At 35.2% G+C, this 18527-nt stretch overlaps 3 protein-coding genes across 4 annotated transcripts; 1 reads left to right on the forward strand and 2 right to left on the reverse strand.

The window, feature by feature from the left end:
* Positions 1-57: 57 nt before the first annotated feature.
* Rab6 (RAS oncogene family member Rab6) lies at positions 58-4501 on the forward strand. 2 transcript variants are annotated; one of them, XM_088048039.1, is made up of 6 exons: positions 58-287; positions 553-611; positions 2014-2173; positions 2223-2428; positions 2480-2546; positions 3934-4501. In XM_088048039.1, exons 1-6 carry the CDS (start codon positions 218-220, stop codon positions 4002-4004), a joined length of 633 nt encoding a protein of 210 aa, XP_087904165.1. In that variant the 5' UTR covers positions 58-217; the 3' UTR covers positions 4005-4501. The 2 variants fall into 2 exon arrangements, with proteins under 2 accessions (XP_087904165.1, XP_087904166.1); XM_088048040.1 differs by lacking the exon at positions 3934-4501 and adding an exon at positions 2643-3731.
* A 3176-nt stretch (positions 4502-7677) lies between these two features.
* LOC148166930 (dual specificity protein phosphatase 3-like) lies at positions 7678-9095 on the reverse strand. The gene is made up of 4 exons (XM_088047569.1): positions 8552-9095; positions 8342-8505; positions 8072-8295; positions 7678-8024 (listed from the first exon to the last, which is right to left on the reverse strand). Exons 1-4 carry the CDS (start codon positions 8573-8575, stop codon positions 7804-7806), a joined length of 633 nt encoding a protein of 210 aa, XP_087903695.1. The 5' UTR covers positions 8576-9095; the 3' UTR covers positions 7678-7803.
* Positions 9096-9211: 116 nt separating this feature from the next.
* nkd (NKD inhibitor of WNT signaling pathway naked cuticle) lies at positions 9212-16257 on the reverse strand. Its single transcript, XM_088047756.1, has 5 exons — positions 15835-16257; positions 11857-12065; positions 11602-11715; positions 10684-11279; positions 9212-10624 (listed from the first exon to the last, which is right to left on the reverse strand). The coding sequence occupies exons 1-5, from the start codon at positions 15929-15931 to the stop codon at positions 9928-9930; spliced, it is 1713 nt and encodes a 570-aa protein (XP_087903882.1). The 5' UTR covers positions 15932-16257; the 3' UTR covers positions 9212-9927.
* Positions 16258-18527: the final 2270 nt, after the last annotated feature.

Consider the following 18527-nt stretch of genomic DNA (forward strand, 5'->3'; position numbering starts at 1 on the left):
GGTGATTTTGAAAATTAAACTGGAAGTTGATTATCATTTTAATTTTTTGGTCACTCCCAAATGTAACCTGCGCAGAACTCGGTGTCGTTGTCCGAGTCGGCCGCTACCGTGGCGTATTCTGTCATCGGTGTAGAGTACAGTTCGTTTTCCTGTGATATTTTCTGTGAAATTCGCTTTTTGCAGGGGTTTTTAAAAGAATTGTTAAGTTTTAACAAAAATGTCTACATCAGGAGACTTCGGTAATCCTTTGCGGAAATTTAAGTTAGTTTTCTTAGGAGAACAAAGTGGTAAGTGTTGACGTTTCTTGATGAGTTGTAAACTTTCATATAGACCTGAAAAGATCAATAAATGGGTATTTCACAATTTTCTCAGTATTTGTTTAATAATTAATCGATTATCAAACAATGCAATTTCGGTCGTTTTTCATATCGATTTTCATAGACATGACAGTTCATTTCTAGGTTATGTTTTGATATCCCTGATAAGTCATCTTATTTTCTTGTTATGAATCACTTTTTTTCAGTTACATTGTAATCTGATCTCATTTTTCAGTCGGAAAAACGTCACTAATTACGAGGTTTATGTATGACAGCTTTGATAACACCTATCAGGTAAGAATGAGTTATCAACTTATCACCCGAAATTTTGAGATTCCTCAGCAAAAAACAACTTCCTCCATTTCCTAAGTCTGATTACCAAATCCTAAGATAATAGCTCGCGATAGCACCGCCCACACACCCCAAACAAACAAATTCTAGTCCAGAAGCGTAGGAAATCAGTGTTCTCATATCATAATCGAGTTAAATTTCAAATTACAAGTTGCTTCCTACCAGCCGGCAAGGTTTTACCACAAGCCCTCACAAAATTGTTGGAGATACCGAGACGGTTTGATTAAATTTTTTTAATTGGGAGGAACGCTCGAAATTGAATTTTTCAACGGGTTTTCTCACTATTGTTACGACGGATGCGAGAAGCGAATAACATTTCCTCTTCAGATTTACATAAAGTCCCGGAATTAGCTCCACATCAATTATCGAAAATCGAACTGACGGGATTTTTATAATTACGCGTTGAAACTCATCAAAAGATAATAGAATTCCAGTTTCATGTGCAGGAAAATAAAAAGGCTTTTAATCAATACTTGGCTCTTGCACCGACTCTATTTTATCCACCAGGAGCTAACATTTCTACTAATTACAAAATGATGGATTTAAACCCACTCGAATCATTCACTTACACAATAGCCAGTAAAATGGACAAATTTTATTCACTCTCAATACAAGGCATCCTCTGATAATTTATTGTTCTACCTCCACAGTGTGGTGAGCTTCTGGGAAACAAGTTTCCATGAACAGTCACGCAATTGTAATTATTTTAGAAGTACAAGTGGTTCTTTCATATTTCCTAAATATAACTGGTACTTCTAAAAATAGGATTTATGTGAACGGGGTGTAAACTAAACACTCAATTTGATTTATTACTGCTATTGTTGGTTGATGTAATAAAATGGAAACAGCGGTTTTCGAATTTGAATTGTGTTGGTACGCCTGCTTCAAACATTAAACTTTGTTTGATTGAGGCTATAACATGTTTCAAATTCCAACGCCGCCTTTGTCCCGTTTTTGTGATGTTTTATTTAAGCGTACAAACATGCAAAACAGTGTCGGTCGGCTCAATAAAATCGAATCATTCCGATTCCAAAGGAAAAAAAGTATTCATTTTTTACTGGAAACTAATAAGTATCTGTGCATATTGCATCGCTATTATTCCGCCCAGTTCTGTTTCATTTAGTCTGAAATATGATAACAGAGAACGCTTCAATTTCCGCTTCGGCCAAATAAATAGTGTTGCCCACAATGTTTACACAAAAGGGCAATTTCGCCCATTTAGATATCGATTTTGTGTCAAAATTCTCCGAATCCCACGCTTTGGTTTTCCGGCAGGGCTACCAACAGATCTGAAATTCCAAAGCCTTGTTGTATGTAGATTTGTGACTAACTCGTGTTATTTTAGGCGACTATAGGAATTGACTTCTTATCTAAAACAATGTATCTTGAAGACAGAACTGTAAGATTGCAGCTGTGGGATACAGCAGGACAAGAGAGATTTAGGTCATTAATACCATCATACATTCGCGATTCCACTGTTGCTGTCGTAGTATATGACATAACGAGTTCGTATGAATAAGAAGTTGAGGTATCGTTATTTATGAGTGATTGTAGATGCCAATTCCTTTCATCAGACATCTAAATGGATCGACGATGTTAGAACGGAGAGAGGCAGTGATGTTATCATTATGCTAGTCGGCAATAAAACAGATCTTTCCGATAAAAGACAAGTTAGTACGGAAGAAGGAGAAAGAAAAGCTAAAGAATTAAATGTTATGTTTATCGAAACTAGTGCAAAGGCTGGATATAATGTTAAACAGGTATTCTCTAGAACTGGTCTTTAAAACCGCTGAACTAAAATCTTCTTTTAGTTGTTTAGACGCGTGGCTGCCGCGCTGCCTGGAATGGACTCCACGGAAAACAAACCACCAGAAGACAGTATCCTTTTCGCATGTCACATTTCGCTGTTTTCTCGCATGATTTATTTATGATTTTGCACTGATTTTCTTTTTTATTTTCCTTAATACTTTTTAGTGCAAGAAGTTGTGTTAAAAGACACACCAAACGAAGTGAAAGACCCGGACGGAGGCTGTGCATGCTAAATCAAGGTTCATTTTATTATTTTATTAGCTACCTTGTGTAGAAAACTGGGAGATTTCCGACAAATTCTCGATTTTTTTGTAAATAAACATGTCAACTCCAGAATTTGTCGAAATTTCATGTGTTAGATGTAATCATAAAGTATTGCCCTTAAACATTAGCATTATCGTAATTTTTATTTATGTAATATAACGGATTTGTCTTATCTCAAACTTAAACTAATTTAATTGAATTACTTAAAGAGAAGCGAATCGGTGGCGCACGTTTTTCTTATATCGTGGGCTCGGATTCGAGTTCTCTGGTTGTTGCATTTACTAAATCTGTATTGGACATGATTTCAAAACTTGTGAGAACACTTGAGGGTTTTAACATATCAATAGAACTAGCAATTTGATTGAAAAGTGTTCAAATAAGTGACTGTAACCGTGCCTGTAAAGTGAACAAACACTGAACACCAAATTTTATGTATTTGAACAGTTGAAATTGAATAAAGCTGCAATTTGATATCCACGATATTATTATTATGTAAGCTCAATTGTGATGATAAAAATTAGTGTTAGCACATTCCGCTGCAGCTCGTCCAGTTATCAACGCATTTTTGTAATACAAGCTTGAGATTCAATGTGGTGATGAATGGACGCGACATTTTTTTGTTTTTTAGATCTTGTTTAGTGTCATAAACGCACAACATGTCCCAGCTTTAAAAAAACGGTTCTTTATTAGTATACTTTGGGACAACTTGCATGTGGCTTGCTAATTAGTTCCTTATGTAATATATACATATTTATGCAGCAATATTAGATGTTTATAATTTTACAAAAAGTAATAAAATGGTTATAGTTTTATACTTCTGCGTTGACTAACCCTTACATTGCATAGGTACAAAGTATCGAAGGGTGCGAATTATATTAATTTTAGTTTTGTTAAAGCATGTAAGATGTATTAATTTATTGTTTGTTAATATTTCAATTTTATGTATTTCTTGCGTCATGATACCAAGCATTTAATAAACTTTTTCGTATATTACCTTTTTCAATGTAATTAAAGCCATAGTTTGTAGCGATAATTTGCTGAATAAGAGTGCTAAAATGTAGTAGATGTATGCATTTTTATTATCGTGCATATTGTTTACTTAGGTAGTGTTGTAACCCTATAAGTGAGTTTTGCAAGCATGACAGAATTGCATGTATATTCTAACATGGTTTATTCCTTAACATCGGTGCAGCAGTGGATCTACAAACGCAACCTCAGCTTCAAAACGACCAACATGATTCAGAAGGAGGCTGCATGTGCTGAAAACCTAGAAATCTCGTTCAGAAACCAAATATTTAGTTTACACAACCAAAGTAGCCTCTGCCTATGTTGACGTTGAAGCTATAAGTGTGACATTTATTTGCAATTGGCACTTTATGTGTGGCATGGAACATCCACTGTTACAATTAATTGCATTTTAATGTAACAAGACTTTAAACTGTGTATGAGGTGATCTGTAATTTTTCTATTAAAATGATTTGCCTATTAATTTCTTGTCATCGTTACTCGAAGTTTTTTAAGCTCAAGTCGTATTATATATATGGAAATGTAAAATCAAATTACATATTTAAATAAGCTTTGGCAAATGATGATGTATCATTGCACTTTAATATAACAGTAATTACAAAAGTCTGATGTACATAAACCCTCATTTCGGAATGCTACTGCGATTTCCTCGTCAGCTCTCACTTATTCTGTTTGTTATGTTGTTATGTACTGTTCAGTTTTTATCAAAAAATAAAGCTAGATTAAGTAACTAACCAACGACTTTCTTTGCTTGGACAACTAATATTTACACGGTATTTTTAGACTGCAAATTGCTAAAGATTGGTTCATAACAACCCACTCCCAAGAACATACGCCAACGTATTCAACCAAAACCGATTCTAAAGTCCAACGATTACAGCAGGAGTACAAATAAAAAAGTACAGGTGGCCGGAATGTCGCGCCTATACTTTGAAAGAGAATAATAACTGGGTACTCGTAGAATGAAAAAAACAAAATAAGAACAATGTTGCTGTTTTTTACGTAAATCTGTTATATCAGAAATTCATCGAAACTTGAAATAATTACACAGAAATCTTCAATTTTCGCATTACATTTTTTTCCGTTTTACATGGCATCGTCCAATAATGCAGTGTCCACGAAGTGTGCTACATTCAGGACACTTGTATCTAAATAAGTACTTGAACGAATACAAAAGTTTTAATAGTGGTGTAACCGATAAATCATAAAATAATTTGCTTCAATGTGAAGCGAGTAGTTTATGAACGTTTAATGCGCGTTTAATAATAGTTAAATGTATCAATACAAATGTTCCAATGTAGTTTCATTGTTGAGACCATTATTCTTTTAAAAAATGCTTTAAAATCATGACTGGACCTCCATAAATTGCATAATACAAGAGCTAAACTATTTTTTACACTTTTTTTGTGTTTCTGGATGATTAATAATACTAATTAACAATTTTTTATAATTATAGCTTAAGTTTACTCTAAAAAATAAGCGAGATATCGATATCAGAAATTTGGCATAGTTTTAGTCATAAATTTTTGCGAAAATTTGAGAAATTTCGACTGTAGGAAAAACAAATAACTATTTCTTATGTAAAAAATCGCGAGAAAAACGATGCCGCAAACCGCATTCCAATATCTGAAGTAGTTTTCGAGATATCGAGCATAAATTGTTTGGAACCTTCAAAAATTTGGCCCTCTGGCGACAACCCAAAAATTCAAACGGCCATAACTCAGTTATTTGTTGTCGGATCTGAATTTAAATTCCAGATTTGGATTCAGCGTGAGATTCTGCGTAAAATGAGTCGAAATTTATTGAGTTTACCTACGAAATAAATAAAGCATTGACCAAAAACTGTTTGGAAGTGGTCATTTTGGGGTGATTTTCAATCACTATTTTTAATTTAAAAACGACGTTTAATACCTTTGTATTATATATCATTCGAAAGAGGAGCTCGAAATCGATCTACTGGCCCAATTTGAGATCGATCAAGCAAACGGTTTACGAGTTATAGTCAAAAATAAAAAAATTGAAAAATTTTCATCGTTTGAGTCGCAATTTTTTTTCGCGAGAAATCGACTTTCGAATTTTGGACTTTTAAGCACTTTTTCTGACGTAAAATGAGCCGAGAAAAACGATGGCGCAAACCGCATCTCAATATCACTAATAGTTTCCGAGATATTTAATTTTGAAAATTGGGAAAAATGAGAAAAAATGAAAATCAACTATCCGAAACTTTGATTGGCCATAACTCAGTTATTTGTTGTCGGATCTGAATTTAAATCCCAGATTTGGAATCTGCGTAAAATTCTGCGTTCACTGATGTAAATAACTCAAGTTTACTCTAAAAAACAAGCGAGATATCGATATGAGAAGTTTGACCATAGTTTTAGTCATGAATTTTCGCGAAAATTTGCAAATTTCGACTATTGGAAAATCTAAAAACGATTTCTTATGTAAAAAATCGCGATAAAAACGATGGCGCAAACCGCATTCCAATATCTGGAATAGTTTCCGAGATATCGAGCATGAATTGTTTCGAACCTTCAAAAATTTGGCCCTCTGGCGACAACCCAAAAATTCAAACGGCCATAACTCAGTTATTTGTTGTCGGATCTGAATTTAAATTCCAGATTTGGATTTACCGTGAGATTCTGCGTAAAATGAGTCAAAATTTATTGAGTTTACCTACGAAATAAAGAAAGCATTGACCAAAAACTGTTTGGAAGTGGTCATTTTGGGGTGATTTTCAATCACTATTTTTAATGTAAAAACGACGTTTAACACCTTTGTATTATATATCATTCGAATGAGGAACTCGAAATCTATCTACTGGCCCAATTTGAGATCGATCAAACAAACGGTTTCCGAGTTATGGTCAAAAATAAAAAAATTGAAAATTTTTTATCGATTGAGTCGGATTTTTTTTTTCGCAAAAAATCGACTATCGAATTTTGGGCTTTTAAGCACTTTTTCTAACGTAAAATGAGCCGATAAAAACGATGGCGCAAACCGCATCTCAATATTTCAAATAGTTTCCGAGATATTTAACTTTGAAAATTGGGAAAAATGAGAAAAAATGAAAATCAACTATCCGAAACTTTGATCGGCCATAACTCAGTTATTTGTTGTCGGATCTGAATTTCAATCCCAGATTTGGAATCTGCGTAAAATTCTGCGATCACTGATGTATAATAACTCAAGTTTACTCTAAAAAACAAGCGAGATATCGATATGAGAAGTTTGACCATAGTTTTAGTCATGAATTTTTGCGAAAATTTGCAACTTTCGACTATTGGAAAATCTAAAAACTATTTCTTATGTAAAAAATCGCGAGAAAAACGATGCCGCAAACCGCATTCCATTATCTGAAATAGTTTTCGAGATATCGAGCATGAATTGTTTTGAACCTTCAAAAATTTTGCCTCTAGTGACAACCCAAAATTTCAAACGGCCACAACTCAGTCATTTGTTGTCGGATCTAAATTTCAATCCCAGATTTGGAATCTACGGAAAATTCTGCGTACACTGATGGATAATAGCTCAAGTTTACACTAAAAAATAAGCGAAATATCGATGTCAGAAGTTTGGCATAGTTTTAGTCATCATGAATTTTCACGAAAAACTGCAACTTTTAATTTCGGAAAATCTAAGAACAATTTTTTATGTAAAAAATCGCGAGAAAAAGGATGGTGAAAACCCCATCTTTCGCTCTGTCTTAAATTTCGGAGATATCGAACTTACACCTACATTTCGGAACAAAAAATTCACTATCGGAAACTTTAATCGCTTCTAATTCTAATTCCAAAATCAGCGCATCATTCAAGGAGACCCATCCGGTTCAATTTCTTTCCTATTTTAGAATAATGTAATAAAAAAACGAATCAAGCCGTGCTCATTACGCAACAAAAACTCCTTGAAATATAACAAACTAGAATTTATTGTGCTCGTGAAAATACAATTTGAAACCGATAAAAACAGAGTTATCATACAAAAAAAGGATACAAACTGGAATCCATAATTCGGCCAATTTCCTCTCCTCTGCACGTTACAACAAATAACTCCTAAACGTGGGTTGTCGACTTTTATTAAGAACAGAATCGAGTTGTGCAAGATGATTTAAAAATCCGGGATTGGGAAAAACCCTCCGCCTTTTAAAAGTAAACGCTAAAGCTTCAGCTGCATTCATCCCTTTATAGATCATTAGATATGCAATAACGAGGGTTGCGGATCTGGAAATTCCGACTACACAATGAACCAACACTTTTCCTAAAAAAAGAAAATGAACTTGGGAAGTTTTTCAATCAATTCTCCACCTCCGCTTTTCACTGCTTGATCGATAAATCTCGCCGCTTCGTCGAAATAAACAGATATGTTCCATGAAGGTCTATCATGACCTGGCATACCAAAATAAGAAATGTTCGCACTTCTGTAGAAATATTGGTTTGTGTTGACTTGGTACTCATCCATGCCTTCAGCTGCGTTTAGGACGTGGGTAAAACCATTTCTTACCAAAAACCTTTTGTCTTTTGCCGTGTATCTGAAAAACGGAGGATCATTGGGATTTTTGGGGTCTCCGAGCTTACTTGTCTCCTAGATACACCCCTGTTGTAATAAAATTCATATCGTGTGCTTCTGAGACTTTCGTCGTGTGGTCGTGCGTTGGGGTGTAAGTAAGTCCATCGAGTAACTCGTTTAGATACTTTCCTGTGATAACTTCTTCGCGGTTGGTTCTTGGTCTCAACGTTCCCTAGATCGCGGATTTAATCAAACAGTTGTTACAAAACCACACTTACATTATATACACGATCACGCCACATTGCTCCAAATTTCACGCTTGTATTTGCCTAAGTAATCTCACGTGTATGAGATAAAAATATAAGAGAGAAGAGAAGACAATGTTTAAAATTGGAACACTCGCAATAACAGTCTCCTTTCAAAAATAGACTTTTTGATGGTTTGCCAAACATTTACAATAGTTGATCTGATCTAAGCGCGTATGTAACCCGTCGGATGAGCATGGAAATGGTAATCGTGTAATAATAGGCACAATTAGACACTGACACATTGGTTTATTTGTTGTATATCCTGTGATCGGAAATTGCTTTGTTGTTTAAAAAGTGGGCTGTGGTATTGAAACACCTTGTTTGGGGAAATGACTCAGATGTTTTTGTTGCAAAAAGACAACACATAGGTCAAGCGCAGGCTGTTATCTTTTACGGTACTTTGATGGGATCTTGGACTTAAATTGTTGTTATAACGAAGCGTTTTAACTAGCGGTATGCATAACAACTTAATTTCTTAGAAAAAACACGTCTGGAACTCGCAAACTTATTGGCAACGCCTTTGAAAATTCGAGCAAACACGTGTAACTATGGCAACGTCAAAAACACTCGATAATAAAACATTTTATTTCTCAATAAATATGATCTAAACATTATGCATTAATAAAAAAAATAACTAAAATAGTTTATTAAAATATAACATAATTTATTAATACAAATAGTTTCATTCTTATAGTCAGACTTCTTTCAATCAGGGAAGTTCTATAAGAAGTGGATTATTTACAATTTAAGTTTCTTATATCCCTGAATTGTCGTATTTGCCGCCTTATTGCCTAAATTATTATAAATTAGTACTTGCACAGAGGTAGTAGTTTGCATTTAAAGTAGGCACATTTATGATTTACAGATAAACGTAATTCAATAAATACTATTCTGACAATCACTTAACATAAAAATATATGAATACTGACTTCAAATGAAAATAACAAAGTAACATAATATCAATAAAATTAGAAAATAATTTAATAAATACTCATAACACTACGTTATAATTAAAAGTATAGACTAGTCGTATGAATATACAGATATTTATCAAAGAGCAGAGTATTATCAAATTTTAGAAAGCCCCCTTAGTGTTCAACTTTGGGTTCCTCAGAGATTTCATGGGTTAATATCAAAAGAAGTGTACACAGGCCTTAAACCGTTTCTGAATTACAAGAAAACAAAATAACACTCCAACTGGTATCTACAAAATAGGAACTTGAACCTTAGTGTCGATGCCATTAACAAAAAGAAAAGTAATTCAGTGAATTTAAGGCATACCATATGATGGTCCCCATAATGAAAATTCGTATATAAACAGACCTATATTTGAGAATCTACAACTGCTATACAACCAGAGGCGGCTCTTGATAATGATGGTAATGGTGATGGATATGTTCATGGACGTGATGATGCTCATGTCGTTCAACCCCCGGTGCAGCAGACGGCGTGCTATTAGTCTTCTCCTTATAAGTAGATTGAGTGAAATGGTTACTTTTGGCTTTCTCTTTAGTATTCAGATTCGACGAGAATTCTTGTTCCAACCAACGCACAACTTGTGCCATCGCCCGCGCTTGATCCTCTTGTCTGTTCCTATGTCGAAGATAATGCGGCGAAGACGTGTGTCCCGTGACCACATGCGGACTTTTCGGGCTTTTCACTTCACTGACACTCTTTTTTGGCGTTCTTTTCGATTTCAGTTTGTTTTCATCGTTTGTTAGCGGATACTGCAAGAACTGATACTTAAATGGAATATCCGTCAGATCGTTTCTCACGCGGTGTTTTTTACACTTTTGTTTATTTAGCGACATTTTTTTATTCGACACGCACATTACCGCGTCTATAAGTTTGTCGTATTGACAAGGGGTTTGCGGAAGCTGCGTTGTATTTTGGAGAGAGGCAAGATCCACGTAGAAGTGAGTCGGGTCGACTATGTTTGCCAGGTACTGCAGCGGGTTCGGTGCTACTTTAGAGGGCTTCACGTGGTGCTTGTGAGTCTCCACCACCTGCTTCGTCTGCGTGCTAACATGGTTGGAATGTTTTCTAAAAATAACGACCAACATTAGAGAAAAATCGGAGGAATAGAATCGCTGTTAAATTACCTGGGCGTTTGAAAACCTAAGTTGTTTTTATCCATGTTGGCCTGTATGATTTCGAGCAGCTCCTGCCGTTGCAGCGACCCGGACCTCTTCTTGGGTTTCTTGCAGTTTTCGTTACAAACACTCTCTTTTACGAAGAGATTTGGGATTGTGTACCGCGGACTCGACTGGCATTTCTTTTGATGCTTCTTCACCTTGCGTTCGGTATCAGAGCAGCCTTCTTCTTCATCACTGGAATTGTCAGAAACCCGACTTTGTGTATCCGAGCTGTCATCTGATACGAACGGATCCTGTTCGTGGTCTTCTTCAAGTCTATTGCAGCAATGGTGTTTTTTGTTGGGCGATTTTTGTTTCGTTCTGCAATGTTTGTGTTTTTCATGCACTCGTTGTCTGATGGTTACATTCAAGTCTCTTTTGTATTGTATACTTTCTTGGGGTTTTTCGTCATTGTCTTTTTGGTTGATGATGGTTGCACTGACGTGCTTTCGTTGGTCTGGTGAGACGGTAAGTTTCACCTTAATTGTTTTGCTACCGTAATGTGGGACTTTAACTGATGATCCTAGCGCTTCGTAAATTGTAGTGACTAAACCAGCGATGTCCTGTAAAGACGAAAGGAGAGTTAAAAATCGGCAGGAAGCGCATCTTAAAGTGAAAGAATTGGTATTGATGTAAATCTTGTAATAATATACATCTCGAGGAATATAAATAAATGACAAGGCAAGGAGTGAGTAGGATGTGATTCTAATAGCATCTAAACGTAATTTCTCTTGTAAACAAAGCAAGTTCAAAGAGAACACTAGATCAAAGCGACCGCTACTTATAAATTCCACATTAAAGAGTGATTTATGTATAATTTTTGGCGCAAAACTGATTTCACACAAACAAGGTAAGTTACTAATTAATAACTTCCTCAACACTTACATCTTTAGTTATTTTTCCATGCCCATCAAAGTCGTAGAGAGTGAACGAAAATTCTTGCCTCTCTTGACCAGGTTTGTTATCTCCGTCTTCTAAAGAAACGTCACAAGAGAATTCCTGGAAAAAAAAGTGTTGCAGTACTTGAACCTTGTTTACCAATATTTAATATTACGTAAATCAAATCAGATAAATGATAAGGCGCTTTGTGATTACCGCGCGGCGAGTTTTTGTTGTGATTATCGTAATGAAAAAATGTACCTCAAAATTGAGCTGATGTTGAGGTGTTTGTTGTTTTTTTGGCATGGAAGAAGTATCCTCGGTCGGTGTGGATGGTGAGGCTGAAATGTCTTCAGGCTGTAAAGGTGGTGTTGTGCAAGCTGTTCTCAGCCTTTCATTAGCGTCAACTTCTGACCCTAATCGGCCCAGAAGTTCCTCCGTGTCCGACACTTTACCATCTCCACACTCCACTAGAAAAAGATCATTGTTAGCTTATGCAACTAGGATCAAACGCGAAAATTTAAGAGCTATTTGTATTCCTCACATAAAGTATGTTGAGGTCTGAAATGAAAGTAAAGAACGGTCGCTGGAATGCGTACGGCTCCAGGCTTCTGAGGAAAGTTACAATTAAATAACTATTTGGAATTTAGATTAATTACTCGAGATGAGGTCCGAATGTTTTCTTTTTTCTGAATCTGATACGCGTGAGTGTGTTTGCCACATAGCGTTGATTGTGAAAAAGTAAATAAATAAACGCGTTGTTTACTTTGCGAGTATCTGAATGATCCTTTTATCGTCGCTTAAGCGCATCCAGTTTCACAAACTTTTTTCCATTTGCGGAATAAAACATGAAAACCCGAAACAATTTGCAATTAAAAACACACAGCGGCGGCATGTGCATTATAAAGGAGTTATTTCAAGGTATCTTAACTGTAGAAATTCTTTTGCTTTGGCTGTTAAAATAAATGTGACGTCATAACGTTGTTGGTGGTATTTAGGCGCTGGATCTATTAACCGAAAGTCTAGACACTTTCTTTGGAAATTTGCGAGCAATTTATAGTCGCGTTAATTAAATCGTGGATATTTACGACTAATAAAATTACGAAATAAAGCTAAAAATTGGAAAGTTAAACAACTGCTACACGAACAAAGCCTTCAGGTAATGCAGTTTTATGGCTTCGAAACTGACGAGGTCGGAGAGCATTCATAGGTTCTTGGAAAAGGATGAATTGGGCATGTTCCGAAAAAACTGTGGGAGGTTGTAACTCAATATTTTACCACCACTGAAGCAGAAAAAATATTTCCTTTTAGAACATTCCTCTCTTGCACGTTTTCGAGTAATTATGAAATCAACTGTCTCTGATGTTTAAACATTTATTAAATGACTAACGGGAATTTATACATGGCGCCACTACAACTCTTTCCCGGAACTTGATGTCGGCACCTTTGATTCTAATGCTTGTATAAATATTGATTTAACCACATAGCAAAACTACAATACTCTGTCGGCAATAACTTTGATATCACTATCAAAGTATATTAAATATTAATCAACAAAGCCGCCAAAAGCAAATAAAATAACAATTATTGGATTTATTTCAACATTTTCTTTCAAAAATTCACATTTTTTCCGTGTAACTATGACTTGCTAAATATAATACCTTGGGAACCACCCTGAATCTACATGACATTGTTTATCACGCGATCCGAGTTTCATAACACGGAAACATCTACGTCAATGATATTTGATAGTATTTTATTTCGTTAATGTAACATTTCAATCTTGAAATGTGCACTTTGTTGTCGGCATATCATATCTAGCTTTTGAAGATTTTGCAAAACATTCAACCGACAAACGTTTCCTTCGGGTAATTTATTAACAGGAAAACAATCTACGCCAATGTAATTAGACACCACATAAAATGATTTTTTTTACGTCCGTAACTAAATACGTCATGCTTATGTGTGAACGGAGAAATAGGTTACGGAATAAACAAAACTATAAAATTAACCAGCGTAAAATGAAAGTTCATTAGGTCCCTTTCTTAATTGCCCTAAAGTAGCTAATTGTTCGTACTCCTTGAAAAGTTGGGACTTTTTCTTCAAGACCCCCAGGTAAGAATGGCAATTAGCCCCCTGTCCAGCATCGTTTAAACGACCCCTTTCTTTTTCGATTTTGCATTTGTCCCCATTTCGCTTATTCATAGCTGACCGGATTTAATACGGGTTCATTCATTCATTAATTATTGCCAGTCGCTGGTTTAATTTATGGTGGCAATTAGTGTGTGGCTGAACAGTTGGAGAATTTTGGAATTTCGTCTATTCGCTTGGGTGTATAATTATGTATGTGTGTGGCTCCAAAAGTGAAAAATTCAGTCTTTGAAGTATTTATGCGACAATTAGCAATGACATGAAAATTCCATTTCTACATGAAATCTCGTCAATTAGAAAGTTTGGTTCCTTTGAGAGCAATTCGGTCTGGTTTGAGGTTCAGTACTTATTTTATTTTGGCTCCACGGTTGATGGCTATCTCCTAAACGAGCGGCCTTTATGAATGGATCTAAATATAGAAAGTGATTTAAAGAAAAAGCGCTGTATCTGTGAATTTATCAAACCGGAAAAAATGTGATGAAAAAAATAGTTCAAAGTAGTTTATTATTTATTCGAAACAATTAAGATATGTTATCTAACCGAAACTAATAAACTTATGTATAGGTATATACACAAGAGCCGCCATAAAAACTTTTGATGTTAGACCCCGATAAAACTCTGATAAAATTCAAGTAAATACAGGAAACATCAAACCCATTTTACCTCGCGATCATAACAAAATTCCGCGGAAGTCACCCTCAATAATTTCACGAATAACTTTACATTAATCACGTCAAAATGAATAATAGATTAACGAATCACCAACAATCGTAAAAGGCCGTGCAAGCACTGACCATGAAAGATAATGCAAACGTAACTACTTCTTGTAGGCGGTAATAAATTTTCCAGCGGTTTATTAACTTCTCAACTTTGTGAGAGGATTGGAATTTAAAAATAAAATCCTGGAGATGATCAACTGCTATTAAAAACTTTGGTGTCAACTACCAGCGAACTAAAATCTTTTCATGTGATCACATTGAAACCACTTTTTTTTCAATTTTCGTTTTTCGACTAGATAGATAATAAAATATGCGTTATGTAAGATGATGGAGCTATAAAATTTACAATCCAAAATAAATAAACTCCTGTAAAGATATTTTCATTGAGTAAAACCTTCCGATTCTAGAACTAGGTGGCCTGTTTAAATATTCGCAATTTATAAATTCGTTTTATTTTTAGCGAGTTTAAATCGCAAATTGGCGCCAGTAAGTCGAATGACCTGTAATAATCGTGCACAAAACATTACCGCAAGTTTTTTTTGATCGAGATTCTTCATTTCAGTAACGGAAATGTAGACAATGACAGCTGAAAATAAGAATGACGACCAACTGAGGTTGAAACAGCAATTTTAGCGGCATTCTTTAAAGACGTCACAATAAAATAGTAGCCCTAAGGCCACATTAGTTATAAATTAACAGAATGTTACACGTGGAGCGGAATAAACACGAAAGGTTTCGCCGCAGGCAGATCCAACCTCAGAGATGTACTTTCAAAATAATTTCATGCATTCTTCGAGATTAGCCACTGAATAGTCAAGGAATAAAGCATAAAATTGTGATTAGTGATCCGCCACGACCGGAGTTTCAGGGTTTACCGTGGGACTGAAGAACTATGCGACAAAAGGAATCGCCAAAAGACGACAAAGCCGGCAGACGAAGATGACAGGCCACCATAAGATCCCAGATGCAAGAAAATGCCGACAACATTGTTGCCAGATCATTCAGTGTGACTTCGGCCCATTAATCTCTTCGAAATCAAACACAGCACGCACTTTCCATGTATGTCGTTACCGCTAAATTGAAAATATTTTAATAGTCTCAAGAGTTTTTTTTGTGTAGTTTCTTCAGCGATAAGAGTTAATAGTTGTGGTTTAGTTTTCGATGATCGCGCGGGTAAACAAGCTATTTTATTTATATTGCCATTAAATTGTAAAGATAAATCGTAATAACAGTTTGAGGACGTAACCCCACGAATTGCGGCACTGTAAAAGTCAGATCCATGTGTTATTTTCATGTCCGAATATAAACGGGTTCATTTAAAGTTTAAAGGTATTGGAAATATTGTCCGACAATGCAAAAATCTCAGTACCTGAGAATTGTTTATATCCGTTGAGAAACTTTGTTTTCCACCACTTGACCAAATTATTTGCCATCTGTGAATTGTGCATCGATGTCCAGATGTCCATCACAAATTATCCTAACAATGGGTACATTTCACTCACAATCACTTGATAACAATTTTCAGTTAGAGCGAGAGTGCGCGTACGACAACGTGCGACGTAACCCTCACTAACAACACTGTGGTCACTATTAACAGCGTACCGGCTCTATAGTACGTTCCCCAATGGAACATCATTGTAACTCATGCGGTTCGGGTCAGGCACTGGGCTATAGGCTATACGCTATATGCCGGAGCCCGAGACGGCAGATAAAGCTTGGTCGACGTGTACGCAACTAGAAGAGCCAGGTGCAACACCCTACTCTGTAGAGATTGGCGCGGCGCAGCCAACACCAGTAGCTCGTTGAAGTGGGGGTAGAGGGATCACTTCAGTACGGTAAAGAGTAAAGACTTGCTCATGGTCCGCAACTTTTCAAACGAGTTGCGCTTTCAAACTAAATAAACAATACTCGTCAAAGAGAACACCCCAATACCAACTGCTCACATGGCTAACACATCGACAATGCCACCGACAGCTTCCAGGAACAACAAACCCAAATTCTAGGCGAGTCCTTTCTATTACATAATACGCAGGCTGGAGCTCCACAAACAAAACGGCCGAAATCATGATCACATTCAAACCACTTTACTGTTTTTCATCAGAACGACTTTGTTGACATCACCACAAAACTTTGGAACCTTTTTTTTTATTTTTGCGTCACATGAGCAACTTGATAGTTTATCACAATCTGGAAACGTAATACGAACTACCTCAAAATACAAAGTTCACTTTAAAATCGGCAAGATTATGATCACATTAAAGCTTTTGTGTCCCATAAGAAACTCGACAATTTTTTACTACCTAGAAAATGAAAATTTTAGTGGTTTTTTTTGTTCCATTACCGACTTGACAGTTTTTATAACATGGGACATAAAAAACGATATACTAAATACATACAGGGTGAACCCACATAAAGTACGAAGATTTTAACCCCAATGTCAGACAATGCAGTTTTATGTAATTATCAAATTTGGCGTTCAGAAACGTCACAGTTTCCGAGAAAAAAAATTAAAGTTTGTAGGAGTTTAATCATCGCTTGATAGCATTACTATCAAAACGCGCGTCAGCATTTTTTGACGAAATTTGGTGTTTGGGAATAAATTGTATTTTTGATAATTTTCTGTAGAAATTGCTGTGCGCCACTGAATTATTAGAGGTAACCTAGTTCAATGTCAATCTCAGTCCAGGCGATCAAAAAATTGAGAATAAAAACGCAATGATCGTGGTAGAGAAATGTTGGTTTTACAGTGCCAAATTGTCAAAATTTGGATTATTTTGAGTTTTGTTTTTGAGTTTATTTTGAGTGAGAGCATTTGGTCCATAAAGCGAGTCGGAAAAAGTCACCATACGACTCAATCAACATAACGATTGGCCTTTTTGAGGGCTCCATTTATTTCAAACAAATTAATTTTTTGCAATACCCAATTTTTGAAATGTGTCCTGTCTTTAAAATCAGTAATTAAAAGAAAGTTAAACAAATCCGTGTCTCATTTCGATTTTTTTTGCAGTTACTTAAAATCTTTGCACTTTATTTGGTTCACCCTGTATACTTGACTCGTTTGTAGCTTTTTGAAATTACAATGTTATGATCATATTAAAACCACTTTGTTATTTTTATGTCGCATGAGGAATTAATTTCTTTTAACACAGACGGGAACAGAAAATATGCAAAACTTGAAAAGTCATAGTCTAATATGTAATAAAAATTCGTATGACGCTTATAAATTGCACGGTTATGATTATGATCACATTGAAGGCACTTTTTGATTTTCAAATAAGATAAAAAATCCAAAAACTACATAATAAAACTTTTTTTTAATTTGTTCGAATTTTATCTATTAATACAATATGATCCACGATGAGTTTATTCGACATTTTTCTCAAAATTACCTTTAATTTTTGGTAAATCAGAGTGTACGTGGCGATCTGCATAAAGCGAATTCTTTTGGAAATGTACTTTGATTTATTTATTTTATTCTCTCAATGTAAAAATTATCAATTGTTATATTTCACGCACAAAGTAAAATTCTACTGAAATTTAAAACGTTAAAATTGAACTTTTGACATTAGAAACGTCAACTGCTCATTTAGTTACCACTCTTGCCAACTATCACGTTTAGGATATGTTGTTTTCGCAAATCCTAGTAACTTTTGTGTTTTTGATTTGACATATTATTTATGATTATGAAAATATTTAATTATAATTATGACACACTAAACTTTTCTACAAGTTGTAATGGCAGATTAGAAATGAGAATGTTTATTGAATAAGAAAACTAAAATGAACACCTTTAGAATTCGTTGTACTTTTTGTCGTATTTAGTTTTTTGCTACTAACTAAAATTAAAGCTTTGTTACGTATAAATTAAAAAAGAACGAAGGCGGTGTTCTATAGCTCTTGTCGTTGCAAATCTTCTAAATTTATGAGTTTGTTTATGCTACAATACCTTCTATTGTCGGTCCTACATCAAAGATAACTGTCTTTCTAAAATAGGAAACAATCATTTAAAATTTTTAAAGCATTTGTTTTTTTATACCGTTTTTCTTTTACTACCAAGTCCGT

This window comes from Gnatocerus cornutus, chromosome 10, assembly GCF_029298725.1.
Source record: "Gnatocerus cornutus isolate USDA-ARS CGAHR chromosome 10, icGnaCorn1.1, whole genome shotgun sequence".
Classification (NCBI taxonomy): Eukaryota; Metazoa; Arthropoda; class Insecta; order Coleoptera; family Tenebrionidae; genus Gnatocerus; species Gnatocerus cornutus.

Excerpts from the sequence above, each read along its gene's own strand:
- LOC148166930 (XM_088047569.1), bottom strand. The coding sequence starts at position 8,575 with ATGTGGCGTGATCGTGTATATAAT. Across the intron at positions 8,506-8,551 it reads GGCGTGATCGTGTATATAAT|GGAACGTTGAGACCAAGAAC; the intron begins GTAAGTGTGGTT and ends TCCGCGATCTAG. Across the intron at positions 8,025-8,071 it reads TCAAGCAGTGAAAAGCGGAG|GAAAAGTGTTGGTTCATTGT; the intron begins GTGGAGAATTGA and ends TTCTTTTTTTAG.
- Rab6 (XM_088048039.1), top strand. The coding sequence starts at position 218 with ATGTCTACATCAGGAGACTTCGGTAATCCTTTGCGGAAATTTAAGTTA. Across the intron at positions 288-552 it reads TTTCTTAGGAGAACAAAGTG|TCGGAAAAACGTCACTAATT; the intron begins GTAAGTGTTGAC and ends CTCATTTTTCAG. Across the intron at positions 2,429-2,479 it reads CTGGATATAATGTTAAACAG|TTGTTTAGACGCGTGGCTGC; the intron begins GTATTCTCTAGA and ends ATCTTCTTTTAG.
- nkd (XM_088047756.1), bottom strand. The coding sequence starts at position 15,931 with ATGGACATCTGGACATCGATGCACAATTCACAGATGGCAAATAATTTG. Across the intron at positions 12,066-15,834 it reads CGGATATAAACAATTCTCAG|TGGAGTGTGGAGATGGTAAA; the intron begins GTACTGAGATTT and ends ATCTTTTTCTAG. Across the intron at positions 11,280-11,601 it reads ATGGAAAAATAACTAAAGAT|GACATCGCTGGTTTAGTCAC; the intron begins GTAAGTGTTGAG and ends TCGTCTTTACAG.